An 18,872-nucleotide genomic window follows, 5' to 3' on the forward strand; every position below is an offset into this window, starting at 1 on the left:
GGAGGCCCTATACCCGCTCGGTGGGGAGAGTCCAAAAGTGCGCCCTTAGTCCAGAGTACCCTGGACCGTGCCTGCACCATCACCAGTAAAGGTACTGAAGCTTACCCCCGTGTGAGTGTCCGTCTTTCCTCCGGGACCGTCCTGCCGTCTCTCCCCTGCACCACCATCCATTACACCCGACGCTGCCCTGGAGCCAGCTCTACCTGTGGAGAGCCACACCATCCCTGCTGCCGTAACACCAGCTTCCTTAGCCGCATTCCACAGGTGGTGTCACGAACACTTTAAATCCCTTATAAATATTCCCCTTTTTACTGACCGCCCTGGTTCACGGACCGGGCCAGCCACCGTGATATCCCCCACCGGCATACACCGAGGCCCGGCTGCCGAGTACTCCACGGCCCAGGGGGCGCGTCACATATATCTAATCCCATCATGTGTGATACAGCCCTCAGAGCCATGTATCTAAACCCATCATGTGTGGTACTTCCAGCAGAGTCACGTATCTAATCTCCAGCATGTGTGATACAGCCTGCAGAGCATCATATCTAGACCCATCATATGTGATATAGCCAGCAAAGCCGCAAATCTACTGTAGTGGTAAGGGGCATCTGTAGCCCAAATAATCTCGAGTAGAATCCTCAGCTTGGCAGGAGGAAATTTCAGCTATTCCAAAGCTTCAAATTGAGTAATGAAGAAGACCAAAGAACCTTCATAGTCCATAGAGAGTCGAGCTGGGATGTTAAATTGTCTGACAAGGCCTCAGAGTCTGCTATTTTTATTTGAAGGTGTGGAAGTGTCAGAGCCTAACACTTACACAGAGAAAATACAACTGGCACAAGTTGCAGTGCTCTGAACACTAAATATCACCATACAAAAATAAGCTGTAACACATCTCTATCAATGGAAAAATAAAAACGCTATAGGTCTAGGAAAATGGTGCCACTCATCTTTTTTTTTTATAATCAGCCCTGATAGCAATTTTCAGTTATACTATTCGCATATCAATATCACATTGCAGTCATCAACAAAAGGTCTCTGCACTGTGATCCTAAACTACATTCTCCCTTATCCTTTCAAGAGGAGGGGAGGAGCGGCATCAAACATATGGAGCAGATCCTGCTCACATTTACTACAGTCGTAATATGCTTGCATTACAATTGGTTTTACGTCAAATGTGAGACAAAATCACCATAGTGTATACAAGCTGAAAATAACAAAACTTTTGAAATATTTTTTCATATTTTATTCCATTAAAAAAAATGCTTGTTTTTTTTTAATTAACACATTTATATGTAATTTTTGTAATCGTTTTACTATTTTTGATGAAATATTACATTTAGTCTTTCTACTACAATGGAATTCTTATTGTGGCTCATTGTGAGGCTGTATTAGCCAATAACATACGTATAAATGTGTCCAGAAGATAACAATGTGGCCCTTATCCAACCATCCAGATGAGATTTCACTTAACTGGTATAAAATATACCCCCCTGTAAGGGGTCACAAAACCCATAAACTGAGCTGGAGGGTAAAGTGCTGGCCAAAGCTCCCAAAGTCATCAGGGATTCACCTAAGGAGAGAGCATGTTTCCAGGAACAAAGTTTGGGTGAAAGTCCTCAAAGATCAGAAAGGAGTAGGCCATTTTTTAGGTGTTTCCTGCCCAAAAGACGCACAATACACTAAAGGCTCAAAAGAGTGGAAGGCTGAAAAGATGCCTTGAACATGCTCGGGCGTCTTTTTGAGCATTTTTCCAGTGTTTTCGCTTGAAAAAATGATAGTGGTTTCTTTGTAGGCACCATAACAATCAGTGAAAGTGCCAAGGACTGTGAATACATATAAGGATGACTGTTTATATTTAAGATAGGAGTGTCTTCATAGTAATTGGTTAAGGTACAAAGGGAGGATCAAAAAGGGTTTTTAAAGATATAGGGCAGAACGGCCACCACCCTCCTCTCGTACCTTCTGCCTGAGTTATTACCATTTGTCACAGACAAAAGTGTTAGAGGAAGGCAGGACTAGCAGGGCAGCTCACCAGCAATATATTCATATAACAGCCAGTGACACTGGGGTGGTACTGCTGGGGCTGCTCCCTTAAGGAAACTGCAGAGTGTTGCCTGAGGTGAGATGCTCATCTTGTCTCATGGTGAATGTGACGCTCCCCCTGGGCCTAGTGGGACGTGCGTGGGTTACCCGGAGCCAGGTCTCTGGGGGTTGTAGTCTCCGTGGCGGCGACCCGGTCCCATGGCTCAGGGTGGTCAGGCCGATGGCAGTCTTTTAGGGGTTTTAGGCTAATTGTCCGACTACGCCACCCGTGGATTGCGGTCAGGGTGTACCGCCGCTGCGAGGCAGTCCGCTGAGGCTGGTGTGGTGTGCGCAGCAAAAGATGGGATAACTCCCCACGGGAGGAGTATGGCCTCAGGGCAGGGAATGTGGATGATGGGAGTGATGGTGAATTCATAGTTGGACAGGCGGGCCATCCATCTCTGCTCCAGGGCACCAAGTCTTGCAGTGTCCAGGTGTGTCAACGGGTTGTTATCCGTGTACACGGTGAACTTGGAAGAGGCAAGGTAATGCTTGAAACGTTCGGTCACTGCCCACACCACTGCCAGGAACTCTAGCTTGAATGAGCTATAATTCTCAGGGTTTCTCTCTGTGGGCTGTAGTTTTCGACTGGCGTAAGCGATTACGCGTTCTTTCCCCTGCTGGATCTGGGACAGTACGGCTCCTAGCCCGATGTTGCTCGCATCCGTGTGGAGGATAAAGAGCTGGCTGTAGTCAGGGTACGCCAGGATTTCATCCCCCGTGAGGGCCATCTTCAGCTGGCGGAAGGACTCCTCTTCCAGCTTTTCCCACCTGAAGGGCGGCTTCTGGTTTTTGGCCTTCCTGGATTGACCTATCAGGAGGTCCTGCATAGGAGCTGCCATTTTGGTGAAACCGAGAATGAATCTTCGGCAGTAGCCTACCAACCCGAGAAACTGCCGCACTTCCTTTATGCTGGAGGGTCTTGGCCAGTCTTTAATCACGGTGATCTTATCAGGGTCGGGAGCCACTCCGTCAGCACTCACCACGGTACTGCAACTTTGGTTTCAGGAGGTGACACTTGGAGGGTTTCACCTTCAGGCCATAGCTTGCCAGGGCGTCAAACACTTCTGCCAGGTGTTTCAGATGGTCCTCGTAGGTTTTGGAATAAACGATGACATCGTCCAGGTATAACAGGACCGTCTCGAAATTCCGGTGTCCCAGTTCAGCATTCCATCAACCGCTGGAAGGTTCCTGGTGCGTTGCAGAGCCCGAACGGCATACAGTTGAATTCGCTGAAACCCATCGGGGTGGTGAATGCGGTCTTCTCCTTGTCTGCCTCTGCTACAGGAACCTGCCAGTACCCGCTAGTAAGATCCAAAGTGGAGAAGAAGTTAGCAGATTTTAATGCAGCTAAAGATTCTTCTATTCTAGGTAACGGGTACGCATCTTTGTGTGTGATACGGTTGACCTTCCTGTAGTCTACACACATTCTCATTGTGTTGTCCTTCTTTTTCACTAGAACTAGTGGAGCTGCCCAGGGGCTACAGCTGTCCCTGATTACCCCAGCCTCCTTCATGTCCCGCAACATCCCCTTTGCATGCTGATAGTGTGCAGGGGGTACAGGTCGGTATCTTTCCTTTATGGGTGGATGGTCTTCTGTGGGGATGTGATGCTCTACCCCCTTTACTCGCCCGAAGTCTAGCGGGTGTTTACTAAAGACTCTTTCATACTCCTGAACCACCTGGTAGACTCCCTGCTTTTGGTGTGAGGGAGTGGAGTCAGTACCCAAATGCAGTTGCTGACACCAGTCCTCCATTTGTTTCTTAGAGCCGTTACCTTTCTCTGGTTGAGATGGAGGCAAGGGTTCTACGGCCTTTACAGAATTTTGGTTTATGGTGAAGAATTTGGCTAGCGTGGCATACCAGGGCAGGTATACTTCTCTCTTCCCGATATTTATGATGCGGATGGGCACCCTCCCATGGCGTACATCGACCACCCCCCGTGCTGTCAAAATGGTGGGCCTACTGTCTGAGTAGACGAGTTCTACCATTGCTTGGTAGTCTCTACCTCTTAGACCAATAGCTGCCCGGCACCAGATCATCATCTCACTTTTCGGGGGCATGGCAATAGGGAACGGGTCACACATTCTCACGCTGCCTATCTCACCACCAGATAGTTCCACTTGTTGCCGCTTCATCAGTGCCCGGATCTCTTTTTGGAGCACACGCTGCTGGCTGGAACTGGCGTTCTTGGCAACCTGATGTAAAATGAGAATCACCTCTGCAAGACAATTTTCAATCACGTTAGTTCCCAAGGTTATTCTAGGGTGACTCTCATGACGGTCAATGTCCACAATGATCAGTCCTTGTGCCGCCAGTTCGACCTTACCGACCTTAATGGTCACCTCTTTGAACCCCACTTGCGGCACGGGCTGACCATTGCTGGCGATGATACTCAGGTCGTCATCTGGTTATGTCCGAGTCATTCCAGTACCGCTTAAAGAGCACGTACGGGATAGTGGTCACCTGTGACCCAGTGCCGAGTAGGGCACTCATAGGAATGCCATCCAGTACTACAGGCAATACCGGACGTCCCCCTACGTATTTATCATGCCAGTTCGATGGGCCTGATGATCTTATGCCTGGGGGTTGGCCCTCTACCCCAGGTTGTGCCCGTTTAAATGACAGTACCTTGCCATGTGTCCGGGTTGATTGCAGCGGCGGCAGATAGGTTATCCGTCCTCGTTGTATCTGTCGCTGGGTCTTCCTCTGGACGTTGGGATCCTCCTCTGTCGGCGCCACGGGACGTCCTCCGGTCTGGATGCCAGCTGGATCTTCCCTGGAGGAGAGACCTGTAAAGACTGCACAGTTCTGTTTAGCGTGGCTACACTTTTGGTTAACTCTTGGACCTGATGGTGCAGGTCTGTAGCCGGGTTGTTATCCAAAGCCTGCGCACCAGCTCCTACAGACTCTGTAGACAAGGGCGCTGCCTCCTGGTGATAGGTAATAGCAGCACGCCGGTGGGTTACAGCGCTACCCGGTGCCGGTTCTCGGAGCACCCGGATGGCCCTGTCTTTGAACTTTGCAAAGTCTAAACCAGGGTTCTGCAAGGCCATTGCAAGTAACTGGGTTCGGTGGGCATTGGACAGCAGACCCTCAATGAATTGCTCAGTTAACAGTTCATCTGCATTCCGCACACTGTCAGGGTCTGCCTGTTTAATTGCTCCCAGGGCCTCTTACAAGTTCAAAGCATAGTCTCTTATACTGTCTTGGGCCCGCTGCTTGCACCCATAAAATTTCATTTTGATCTCTGCTGAGGTGCGGGTATCAAAAGTGTCCCTTAGATGGGTTAAGATTTCTTTTACAGTCTCCTTGTCCCGGACTGACCAGGACTTTACTTCACGTTGGGCTGCCCCGGTTAGCTGGCCTACCAATATGCTCACTTTTTGTCCTTCTGTCAGGGGGTATACCTTAAACAGGCTGTACAGTCTCTTTTTAAAGTCGCTTAGGGTATGCGACTCCCCTGAGTTCTGGGGCAGCCAGGCCGCTCCGGGGATATAGGGCATTGTAAATGGCATTACTGCGGCAGCGGCCGCGCTGGTGGTAGAGGGTCCCTCCGTATCCGTCATCTTCCTCCCCCCTAATTAAGTGTGGCCTACCTTCTGTTGCTTCTTCTCCGTAGGCCGTGGCTCCGCAGACGATCGTCAGGGTGGAGGACCTTGCGTCGCGCTCTGGTGACGTCAGCGTCGCTCTCTCTCCCTTCCAGGACCTTGCACAGCGTCGATGCGTGGGGCGAAGCTTCGGGTCTCGTGCGCTTTCGGCGTCCATGCCCCTCTTCTTCCCGCGCGGCGTCCTGAAGATGGCGTCCGACGGCGGGAAAACTACTTCGGATGGCGGGAAAACAGCTGAAGATGGCGGGAACCGACTGAAGATGGCGGGAAACGGCTCCGGATGGCGGGGACCTTCACCACGGCAGGTAGGACAGTCTTTTGAAGGCACGCAGTACCCGGTGGTTGCGGGCACGAAATCCTGCCAACTGCGCCAAAGCTGACTCGCCTCTTGGCCCGAGGGGCACCCGGAACCGGGCTTCTGGGGGTTGTAGTCTCCGTGGCGGTGACCCGGTCCTGTGGCTCAGGGTGGTCAGGCCGATGGCGGTATTTTGTGGGGGTTTAAGGTTAATTGTCCGACTACGCCACCCGTGGATTGCGGTCAGCGCGGACCGCCGCTGCAAGGCAAACCGCTGGGGTTGATGGTGTGTGCAGCTGAGGTAGTGTTACTCCCCACGGGAAGAGTGGAGCTCCAGGGCAGTGTAGTTGATGGTGAGTGTGATAGTGCACGGGAGTCCCAGCACTAGTAGAGTGGTGCGGCGATGAAGCAGGAACGACTCAGAGTCTTTGCAGTGCAGCTCAGGGTCTTTACTGGTGGTATTAAGGCAGACCCTCCCGGGAGTACTGGCTAACATAAGTGGCCTGGTCAGTCTGCGAGCAAACAGGAGTTCCCCTGGCCAGGTCGAGTTGTAGGCCTCCCCGTCTATCTGCACTCTTTCTGGCTACCTTGCTGTAAGCGGGTGGAAGCAGCCCACGTCCCTGAGTATACCGTGTGGTGCTCATCCGTATGGCTGGTGACTTGGGGCCTTCTGTTAGCCTCCGCTCCTGGATGGCGGTGCTGGTCCCTTCCTTGTGACTGAGCCTCCGGGCTTCTATGGCCAGAGGACTTGGAATCCCCTGCCGGCTGGTTTCTGCTGCTGGGTGAATATCAGTCCCCACAGCCTCGGACTCCTGTGTCCGGTTCCTAGATTCTTCTGCCAGGGTGAGCTATATCTCTGCTTAGCTTCCAGCCCCTGGTCTTCTGCTCCTAGCTCCTACAGAGCTCCTGCTGTTTCTCTCCCTGTATCTGGAACTGTCTCCAGGCTCTGACTCAACTCACTACTCCCGCCCCAGACCCAGTTCATAAGGGCAGGAAGTGTTGCATGCTTAAGGGCTCCTGACCAGAGAAACCTCCCACTTGCTCTCAGACGTAATATTTCTATTACTGTGGCAACCAGACCCCTGGGGTGCCACAAATGTGTCCGTACTCAGAAAGCAAACAGATAAAAAATGAATTATGACATGTATGAAAAATGTTTCTATTTTGCAGATGCAAAGCAGACACACATGTGTGAATAAAGCGTAACAGGAATATGCCTGTGTTAGACCTATGGCTGCAATGATAACCCAACAACATTCTAAAATTTAAAGTACACTGATAATTGTCCTGTATACTTCTTCTTCTGTATTTGTCTCAAAATGTAGCATTAAGGGAATGCTACACATGTCTCAATCTTAAGACACAGGTGTGTATTCTAATGGGAATTAAGTACGATTAAGGAGATTAAGTCACTGATTCACGACGGGCAACCTGCAAAACCCAACATGGAGTACAACAGAGGGCAGTGGACTGAGGTGAAGACAGCAGATCCTGTTATACCTGGGACAGAAACTTTTAGCATATGCACCCCAATTTGAATCAGCTCCTCCACAATGGGCAGTGTTAGGGGGGAGCCAGGGTTGGACAGGGTGTGGCTACGTCCACTAGTCAAATTCACCGATAGTGCTGATGTTTTTTTACTCCAGAAATGCTATTTCAATCACTGACTGGAATAATATTAGAGCCAAATCAAATGTAAGGGCACGTTACAGAGAAGATACGCCAAAGTCATTAAATGGCATGCCCCTACAGCAAGCAAAAAAAGCCAAAATCAATCCCAAATAATGTTGAAAGTGGTCTTTTTTGACTTGTAATTTCTACTGACTTTTTTTGACACAAATGACTAAAAATGGCGAATGCAATTCATGAATTTTGCGCAAAGGCCAAAACTGTCTTTTTTTTATCTTTATCTGATTTTGGGACTTTTTACTAGAAAAACAGACGGCACATGTGTGGCATCTGTGTACAATCTATATTTTAAATGTGATTAACGTTGCAATGTATAAGCTTTGTAATGTATTTATTCATTTTTCCATATGTGGAAATCACTGATGACACATTGGTGATAAAAACTGACACTGACCAAACACTAATGAAACACTGATCCAAAACACTGATGACACACTGATCCAAAACACTGATGATACTCGGTCCACTTTTTGATGTACATGACAAAGTACGGACGTCTGAATGAGGTATAACTCTTGACATAGCTAATATTCTTTCTGAAGTTATTTTAATCCAATGTTCACTCCACTTCACTCCAATGTTTTGTTTTTTTGCTATTTTGTTTTTTTTCTTTGCCATCTTCCAAGAGCAAGACATTTTTAATTTTACCATCAATATAGCCATATGAGGGCTTAGTTTTTGTGGAATATCTTGTAGTGCTTAATAGCACCATTCAATTTACCATACAATGTAATGAGAAATGGGGAAAATACTTTAAGTGGGATGAGATTTTGAAAAAAATGCAATTCCGACAATATTTTTTGGGTTTCATTTTTACGGCGTTCATTGTATGGTAAATATGTCAACATGATTGTCAAGGGCAATACAATTATGGTGATACCAAACTTGTAGAGATTGTATAGAAGTTTGTAAATAAACAATTTGGGACTGTGACATCATTTTCTGAGACGCAAAACATTTTTATTTCTCAATTAATAGAACTATATGAGGGATTATTTTCCTGTGGCGACCTGATATTTTTAATTGATTTTGGGGTACATGTGACTTCTGGATTTCTAATTGTTGTTTGTTTTTTTTTATTGTTTTTAACATAGTGTGGTGTTATTTGTTATCGTTGACCAAAAAACACAATTCTGGCATTTTGATTTTTTTCATGCCATTTAATATACAAGTTAATTAATTTCACTTTTTGATAGACTGGATTGTTAGAGACGTGGCAATATCAAATATTTTTAATTATTTTTTTATTTTCAATGAGGGGAAATTTTTTATTTTTTTTTAATAAGTTAAAAAAACTTTTCTTTAGTTTTTATTTTTTTTTAATCACCTTGGGGAGACTTAAATATGTGATCTTCTGACAACCACTTCTCAGTCAGTATGTTTCCCTTTGTAAAATAACAACACTTATACTCAGTTCCAGTACCAGCGCCGTTCAGCTGTGTCAGCACTGGCTCTCCCGGGGATCCCATCACATTGTTATGTCACGCGATTCCTGGGGTTAATTTGTGCGGGTTTCACTTTTTCCACCTTCAAACAAATCACATACATCCAGAGGAAGTGAGAGCTGCTGCTGACTCACTTACTTCGGATGTATTTGATTCCTCCAAAGGCAGGGAGAATGAAATCACCTCTGATTGGTCACAAGTAGAGCCACTGCTGACACCATCGGAACGGCGTCAACAACGGAGGTGAGTATAAGAGTTATTATTTTACTGGGGGAAACATAGGGATTCAGGAGGGGTTGTGCGAGTAGTGGACAACCCCTTCAAGTGCAATGTGATAAACATACATACATACTGTACATACAACAGTTGAGATGCTGATAGAAGTACTTACGTGTGCTGTGCCACACATGCTTCTTTTTGCAGTGATTACAGAAGCTTGTGACTCTTCTTCTGGATCAGAAAATAGTCTATGATTTCCTGAAGTTTCTGGATCTGAATTCAACTCCATGTCACTGTAAAAATGTATAAATTAGTTTTACTACTGTAAAAATATAGATAATTCAGGTACCGCAATATTCCATTAAATTAGTCATCGGATAATTCAGAAAAACGGCTAATTTGTCACTTGTTTCTAACACTGTATAATCATCTTAAATTTCACAATAGCAAAATGGGAAGACTTAGGCCTGATTCATACTTTCAAGGGTCACAGATGTGATCTATCCATGTTTTTCACAGATAGAACATATACCTATTATAGTCTATGGAACTATTCTCAAATCTGTGTTTTTTTGCGGATCAAGAGCTCCACATAAAATCACAGAGACGTGTCCGATTTTGATCGAATTTAGTCTTAGATCAAAATTATCCCTACTAGTCAAGGGTTCCGTGAAAATCATGGACAGCAAACAGATGACATCAGCTTGCAATCCGTGTGCTGTCCATGGCTAATATCTCATTGCCTCAATAAGAAACTCATATATTCTTATTTGGCTCAAAGGCTATGACTTAGAAAACATACTTAAGAAAAATATGATTTTAATGAAAAATAATAAACACAAGGATCAATCACAGAAGTCACAGATACTATGAGGGGATACAGGTCCTTAATGGGCCTGTCCCCCAAATGCACCACTGGGATCAATTCAAGGCAATACAGAAAATGTGTTGCTTTATACATTAGTGGAGATAGACTCATCCATGTAATTGATATATTTATTATTGATGCTTGTGTATATTATTTTTCATTAAAATCATATTTTTTATGTATGTTTTCTAAGTCATAGCCTTTGAGCCAAATAAGAATATATGAGTTTCTTATTGACCTGTATCCCCTCATAGTACCTGTAACTTCTTTGATTGTCACCTTGAAAGGGGTGATGTTTCACATTGTCCTGGGTTTCATATGGTATATAAACAGATGAATGAAACTGGATATTTCATACCCCAGTGAAACGCAGATGCACCGGTCATATAAAGGGATGTGTTTCCGCATCACATTGGCTTCCATACTCAGCCTCTGTTGTTCTTTTTGTGCTTACCACGCCATGTGAGTGCAATGGGAGATGATATCCCTGAACAAAGATGGTGATCTCACATTTGGAATCCACACTGCGCATGCACGAGGCCCGTCTTAAACTCGGGGATAACAATTGGCTATTAGGCTATGACGTGAACGCACATGGGCAGAAGCATGCTTCCGGGGGCCAGTGTCAGTGTTGTACTTGCTAAAGTATTACATATGAAAATGAATGGGTGAGTCATACTCGCCAATTAATTAAACCGCACATATTATTAATTGATCATTGACGCACTAAGCACTTTATACTGATGTACTTTTATGTAAAATGGATTATTGAGAAATATTATTAAGTAATTTGTATTGGCACATTGTACTATATTTATAATGATGATTACTGTATTATATACAATTAATTTTTTGCACTAATTTGATAATGACATTGTAATTTGTAATGATGGAATTCTATGATATATACCATGCACTTGCACTTTGCTTGATGAAGGTTGTTCTCAACCGAAACATCGCCACACGGGGCTAATAAAGTTCACTTTTTTCATAAGAAAGATTTTGGAGTGCTGCCTGCCATTTTTTTGTTACGCTCGCGCCCGGACTGACTGGCGTGAGCGTGATTAGTGATCCCACTGTGCCAAGAACCGAGGAGTGCCTGGAGGGGCATAACTAAGTATCAACCTGATCTGACCAAGGTCGCACGGCGGCTCAGTCGACTCCGTGAACCAAGGAGGAACCGGGCAGAGGGACCAGGTGCTACTCCAGGTCAGACCCGGGTCACAGCTGTTGACCTACACCGGGGAATGCAGGAACATGCAGGTTAGACTGGCATGTAGACAGGTGGGTACTGGTAAACACGGCTGGTATGCAGACAGGTGGATATTGACAGGCACAGCTGGTATGCAGACAGGTGAGCACTGGCAGGCACGGCTGGCGTGCAGACAGGTGGGCACAGGCAGGCACGCCTGACATGCAGAGAGGCGGGTACTGGCAGGTAGAAACGCAGGCAGGATAGGGACCTGTACAGACTGGGACACAGGAACGGAGCCGCAGGTGCGGTAGACGAGCAGAGCAGAGCAAAACCCGCAGATGCGGTAGACAAGCTGAGGAGAGCAAAACCCGCAGATGCAGTAGACAAGCTGAGCAGAGCAAAACTCACAGATGCGGTAGACAAGCTGAGCAGAGCAAAACTCGCAGATGCGGTAGACAAGCTGAGCAGAGTAAAACCCGCAGATGCAGTATACAAGCTGAGCAGAGCAAAACCCGCAGATGCGGTAGACAAGCAGAGCAGAGCAAAACCCGCAGATGCGGTAGACAAGCTGAGCAGAGCAAAGCCCGCAGATGCAGTAGACAAGCTGAGCAGAGCAAAACCCGCAGATGTGGTATACAAGCTGAGCAGAGCAAAACCCGCAGATGCGGAAGACAAGCTGAGCAGAGCAAAACCCGCAGATGCGGTAGACAAGCTGAGCAGAGCAAAACCCGCAGACGCGGTAGACAAGCTGAGCAGAGCAAAACCCGCAGACGTGGTAGACAAGCAGAGCATAGCAAAACCGCAGGTGCGGAGAACAAGCAGAGCGGAGCAAAACTGCAAGCGCGGTGAACAAGCAGAGCAGAGCAAAACCGCAAGAGCGGTGAACAAGCAGAGCGGAGCAAAACCGCAGGTGCGGTAAATAAGCAGAGCAGAGTGGAACCGCCGGAGCGGTGAACAAGCAGAGCAGAATAGAACCGCAGGTGCTGTAACCAAGCGGAGCAGAGCAGAACTGCCGGAGCGGTGAACAAGCAGAACAGAACAGAGCAGAAAGTGAAGGCAGACAGGACAGGGCTCTGTTCACATGGAACAGACTGGAAAATACAGGAAGATGGTTAGAACACAGGAAGTAGATATGGAGGAAGGGAAAGGGGACAAGCAGAACCAGATACACACAAGGTACTTACAATGAAGTAGCGAGTGGACAAAAAACTCACAAACAGAAGTACAGAGACAACGAGTTGGAGTTAGGTGCAGGTTCAGACACTGCAGGAAAAGGGAAGATTCGGACATAGAGACAAACAAGTAACAGGCTAGGACACTGTTCAGACAGGAACTGAACCGGGAATAATATACAGGAACGTGCCTGGGAACTCAGCCCCCAGGGTGGCGGAAACAGACTAGAAGTCAGAAATACAGGTAGTGGCCCTGGGTACTCGGCCCCCAGGGTGGCGGAAACAGAGTCAGGACAGGACCTGGCAACTAACAGTTGCACAGAACACAGACTGTAAGAAAGTGTTGCTCAGGCACCTCCCACTGGGTGGAGGGGGTTTAAGTATCCAGTGACTCACAGCAATAGGCTGGGGACACATTAGAACTGTGCACACAGTAGCTATAAGAAACGAGCAGAAAGCCACACCGACGCCCTAAGCAATCAGACAAGAGACATGGACAGAGCAGGTACTAGAGCAAAGAGTGCAGAATGGACTGACAGGTAAGATTGCGGTCTTGTATAGTGAGAGGTGGTGCACTATGCAAGCACGCCGCCAGGGATGTTACATTTTTCATCAGACTACTAACAATAATGGATATTTGCCTGGGGGCCTTGCAAACGAAACTCTGAATATATGGTGCTGTTCCAATCTTGTTTCTATATATATTTATCCTGGGAGCTTTGCACATTTAATTATCTTTGTTTGTTTTTTTTGGAATATGTATCAACTTACAATGGAACCAGTGTCTTCACTTATACCGCTAAGGATGAAGAAAGAATACTGGGAAGTTTGGATGGTGATGCAACTTTTTTAAGTGTTCCATCTGTCCTGGATTTAAAACACAAGTATGAGACTGACACAAAATGAATTGTAACTTTACAACTACATTTGATTACATTGGGAGAATATTATAAAGTAAAAAAGATCCCACGAGGTCTGCGTTCAAACATACGGCCGAATTTCTTTTTGAGTGATAATCAATTCAGCTCTAGATTTTGTATGATCTCGAATAAATATGCTATGGACATTATATTTTTAAACATTGAATTTCTCCAGAAAGAGATAAAAGTATTACAGTATGGAATACCGGACAAATTAATAATGAGGACTGGGTCGCTTTTCAGGATTTGATTTCCAAACAAATTAACAAACTACATTCAAGTCTGGAGGATATCAAATGACGAAAGTGGAACAGAGACATGGAGGATTATAAGACTGGCAATGTGTATAATTAGCAAAAGGAGGGCAATAACAAAACTTGGAGAAAAAGAGGTTCCAATGCCTTTGATAGGGTCCAACATAAAAATGATGTATTTCAATCTGTTTTATTATTATTATTATTATTATTATATAGTATTATTATAATTATTATTATATTATTCATCTGTAACTGCTGTTAATCTTATTCCTTTCAGAGATGGATTCGTCAGCAACGAAAAAGGAGAGGAGGTAGATGTCACTATAGACAACAAAAAAGAGAGGAAAGGGAAAAACAAACCCCAAGTAAAGCGCCAAATGACAACGAGAAAGAAAAATCAGCAATTGTGGTAAATATATATAAAAGAATCCTCACCCCTGAACAATTGATATTACTTAATAAGGGTCTCACATTTGGACCTAGGAGGCATGTTGATTGGTTTCAATTTGAAATCGATTTACAATGCTTCTTCAGGGCTATTAAGTTGAAAGAGTGGTTTTCTGATACATTTGTGGCACCCACATTGAGTGATAGTGAGTTGAGTCTGTATAGGGTATCTTTATCTAAAAAAAAGTACTTTTGTTCCACCCACACATTCAGCAGTAATTGATGCATTTATGTCTGCTGTAAAACAAGATCTAGAAAAGCTAAACGAAACAATGGTTAAAGAGCTTAAACATCCTAATCTTACCACACAGGAATTTAGAGCCTTGACGGTACTTGTCCATGATGACGACATTGTAATAAAACCCATCGATAAGGGGGGAGCTGTCGTTGTCATTAGTGTTGAGCCACCCCCGTAGTGTTCGAGTTCGGTTCGGTTCGTCGAACACCCGTGTGTTCGCCGAACTGTTCGTCGAACTGTTCGTCGAACACCTTCGAACACCGTTAAAACCAATGGCAGGCAAACAAAAACACATAGAAACACATAGAAAACACCTTCAAAGGTGTCCAAAAGCTGACAAACTGCTCAGAAGACACAACTAACACATGGAAAAGTGACAAGTACATATAGTCATGCGAAAAGAAAAGAGGTGGAGGAGTAAAAGGAGGGGGAGACACAGATATAGGCATGTCATGCCCTTCTAAAATCCAAAAAGTGAGAAGCCGAGACGGCCAGTCCGCTCCTGCCCGTGCCACCTCCGTGTCGCTGGGTTTGTGCCAGAGCCGCGGTGAACCCTGACGGCCAGCCCCCCTCTCCCAATACTGGTGCCTGTCCGCTGGTGGGTCGAGAGAGCCCCCCTGTGGTGGAGGCAGCTCTAAGCTTTTTAATTTAAATTGTCCCTCTAATTTGAATGAATACACTTTAAATCCATTTTACAAGGATCTATTGGAGGGCAAGTCTCATGCCAGCAGCCGCGTAATTCCAGCTCCAGTAGCGTCCACTAAAGCTGCTGCAGTTAAAAAGCTTTTATAAGGATCGAGCTCGGCTGTCCACCGCAAGGCATCCTAGTGCCAGTCCCAGCCCCTATGCCTTGGGGTGCCTCCTGATGCTCTTCACTGAGTATCCCGTGGTCCCGAAGCATTTCCTTTGAAAAAATAAAGTGTCCAAACTACAGGTGGTGTAGCTTGCTTAACAGCCGGGATAATCCGCTGACTAGCAGACACTGCTACTAGGCACAAAGTATTTCCTGGGCTAGATGCAGTTAAAAATTTGTAAGTAGATACTCTCGTTGGATGCTGAGAAAGCATTCCATAGAGTCTCCTGGCACGCCATATATGATTCTCTTAAAAAGCTTGGGGTAGGGGTCTAGGGGACCCTTTTATAGCCAAAATCACGGCCCTGTATCACAATACGTCACCTAGGCTGAAGATAAATGGAACTGTAGCACCGAGGGCTCGGTTGCTACAGACGTATTGCACCTCACCCAGAGGTGTGATATCTCACTCTCAGATAAGGATGGAGTGTGGATCAGGACCCGACACCTGCATGCATTACACCACATTGCCGTGGGGCAGGGCGACCAATATGCCCCTGAGATGGGCACGACAGTCCCTGTCCCTGGTAGGAGTGGGGGGAGGGAACACTGAGGAAGGGGAACCCTGCAGTGCAGGAGCAGGGAGGAAGCACCATCTTAGTTCAGTGCAGAGAAGTCTGAGCAGAAGTGGCAGGGAGCAGGGGCTCTGCATGAGCTCTGCTCCGGAGGCGGGCCTAGTAACAGAGGCCCAGGCCTGCAAGAGGGAGAAGGAAGGAAGAGGAGCGGAGAAGGCTCCAGGAACGAGGAATGAAGGGATCCCAGGGGTGCGGACGGGCGAGTCGCCACCGCACGCCCGAATCCACCTGCGTGGAGGGGTCAGGCCAAAGGGGGAGACCGGTCCCCGAACTAGTGGAGGCAGGAAACGACCCTCAGCTAGAAACCGGAGGCTCTGACATTTTATGTGGCGCAGCCCCTTGCTCCACCCGCTAGGAAGGCACCACATAGGGTCAGGGAAACTGGCGCCAAGTTTACCAAGAGGAGGCCCGAGGCAGCTGGACAGAAGTGTTGGTAAGAAAGGCCAGACAAAGGACACACAAAGGGGGTCCTGTGAAGCGCTCCAAAGTTATCTGGGAGTTGTCTGAGCCCCTCACCTGGTGAGCACAGTACGACGTGGGCAGCCGTTACCTGCAGACGTGGTCTGGATAATAAGAACTGTGAGTAAAGGCCCTGAACTGCATCACTGACTCCGTGTCGTTACTGCTGCTGCCCTGCACCATCACCCCCATCCTCCGCATACACTGCCCTGAGGCTATACTCCTCCCGTGGGGAGTTATGCTACGCTCTGCTGCACCCACAACACCAGCCTTAGTGGTCTGCCCTGTAGCGGCGGTTCACTCTGACCGCAATCCACGGGTGGCGTAGTCGGACATTTAAACATCAAAACCACATAAATAGTTCCGCCACTGGTTTGACCGCCCTGAGCCACGGAACTGGATCGCCGCCACGAAGACTACAACCACCAGCATCCACCAAAAAGGGTCCGGCTCCGGGTGTCCCAAGGCCCAGGGGGTGCGTCAGAACATTTTCATCACCTTTCACAATCACCAATGGGACAAGGCAGGGATGTCCTCTGTCCCCTCTCTTATACATCCTAGTGACGGAGCACCTGCTCTCATCAATTCGCCATAACCCCAATATTAGGTGGATTGAGGTGGGAGGCACCGAGTACAAGTGCTCTCTATTTGCTGATGATGTCCTAGTATATATCACTCAATCACATATATCCATCCCTGCTGTTATGGCTGAAATAGATCACTTTGTTACATGGTAAAATTTTAAAATCAATGCAGCGAAGTCTGAGGCCCTCGATGTCTCCCTCCCTAAATCCATATAGGATTCCATCCAGTCCAACTTTCCCTTTGCCTGGCCCTCACAGGGTATCAAATACTTAGGAATTCCTATTCATAGAGACCTCTCCCATCTATGTTATCTTAATTTTGGGCCCTTTATTGAACAATTCCATACAGACCACGGTTGGCAAGTTAGAACTGTAAGATTCACTACGTGAACCACTGGTGTTTTGTGGAAAAGCACATGTACACCGCGTTCCAAATTATTATGCAAAAAGTGTTTAGGAGTGATAAGGGAAGAATTTGTTTGTTTGTCAGTTAAACTCATTGATGGTGATGTGTGTCAGGGCTCTTTATATCACTGTAAGCAATTGCAGACACCTGTGCTAATTAGTTTGGCAGGTGTGTCCAATGAAAGGCAAGACTACTTAAGAAGGCTCTCTCACATTATTAAGCAGCCTACATTTTCTGCCAAAATGGGAAAGAAAAAGGATGTGTCGGCTGCTGAGAAGCAACAAATTGTGGAGTGTTTAGGTCAAGGCATGACTACAATCAACATTGTGCGATGATCAGGATGAAGTGTCTTGGCAATCAAGAAGTATGTAGCTGATTCACAGTACACACGTGTGCGTGCTGATAAGGGCAAATTGAGGACTCTTTCCTACAGGCAATTACGTCAGGTTGAAAGAGCAGCGGCAAAAAAGCCTTGTCATAGCAGCAGACAAGTTTTTGAAGCTGCTTGTGCCTCCAACGTCCCCCGAACAACAAGATGCAGGGTCCTTCAGAGGTTTGCAGCTGTGCATACGCCATCCTGTCGACCTCCTCTATCCACTTCACACAAGCAGAAACGGCTCCAGTGGGCCAAACATTACATGAAGACTGATTTCAAAACTGTTTTGTTCACGGATGAGTGCCGTGCAGCGCTCGATGGTCCAGATGAATGGAGTGGAGGATGGCTGGTTGATGGACACCCCACGCAAACACGGCTACAGCGCCAACAAGGAGGAGGTGGAGTAATGTTTTGGGCTGGAATCATGGGGAGAGAGATTGTCGGCCCCTTTAGGATCCCTGAAGGCGCTAAAGATGAACTCCATAATGTATGTGGATTTTCTCAAACAGCACTTCCTGCCATGGTTCAAGAAGAAGAACCGTGTATTTCACAGCAAGATCATTTTTCTGCATGATAATGCACCATCTCATGCTGCACATAAAACATCTGCATCTCTGGCTGATATGGGCATAAAAGGGGACAAACTTATGGTGTGACCCCCATGCTCCCCTGACCTCTACCCCATTCAGAACCTTTGGAGCATCATTAAAAGGAGTGTCTATGATGGCGGGAGGCAGTTCACATCTAAGCAACAGCTCTGGGAGGGTATTCTGTCCTCATGCAAAACAATTGAAGCAGAAACCATCCAAAACCTGACAAATTCAATGGACGAGAGAGTTCAGAAGCTCCTTTCGAACAAGGGGTCCTATGTGAAAATGTAACATCACCTAGAATAAAGTTTTGAGTTGAAAACTGTTTGATTTCAGTTTCTAACAACCTGCTAATGCTTATAATTTCAAAAATGACCATTTTTTTGGTCTTTATTAAAATGAAAAGGTTAATCGAAAAGTTTGGGGGATCTAAGAGTGTGGCAATGACGCGCCCCTGGGCCTGTGTCGCGCTGCGTTGCGCACGCGGGAGCTTACCCGGAGCCGGATCTGTTTAGGGTTGTAGTCTCGTGGCGGTGACCCGGTCCGTGCCCAGGGAGTCAAACTGGACGGCAGTCTGTTAGCGGTAGAAAAT

The 18,872-nt window shown here is 46.6% G+C and overlaps 1 protein-coding gene across 1 annotated transcript in view; it reads right to left on the reverse strand.

Moving 5' to 3' along the window:
* LOC141257813 (pecanex-like protein 2) overlaps positions 1 to 18,872 on the reverse strand; it is a 1,433,759-nt gene that overhangs the window by 1,033,516 nt on the left and 381,371 nt on the right. The window contains exon 8 of the mRNA XM_073672817.1: positions 9,513 to 9,633. Within this exon, the coding sequence (XP_073528918.1) occupies positions 9,513 to 9,633 (121 nt within the window). The remainder of the gene's footprint in view (positions 1 to 9,512; positions 9,634 to 18,872) is intronic.

Source organism: Phyllobates terribilis, unplaced genomic scaffold (assembly GCF_046119375.1).
Source record: "Phyllobates terribilis strain yellow unplaced genomic scaffold, ASM4611937v1 Scaffold_3__8_contigs__length_932513732, whole genome shotgun sequence".
NCBI classification, from domain to species: Eukaryota; Metazoa; Chordata; class Amphibia; order Anura; family Dendrobatidae; genus Phyllobates; species Phyllobates terribilis.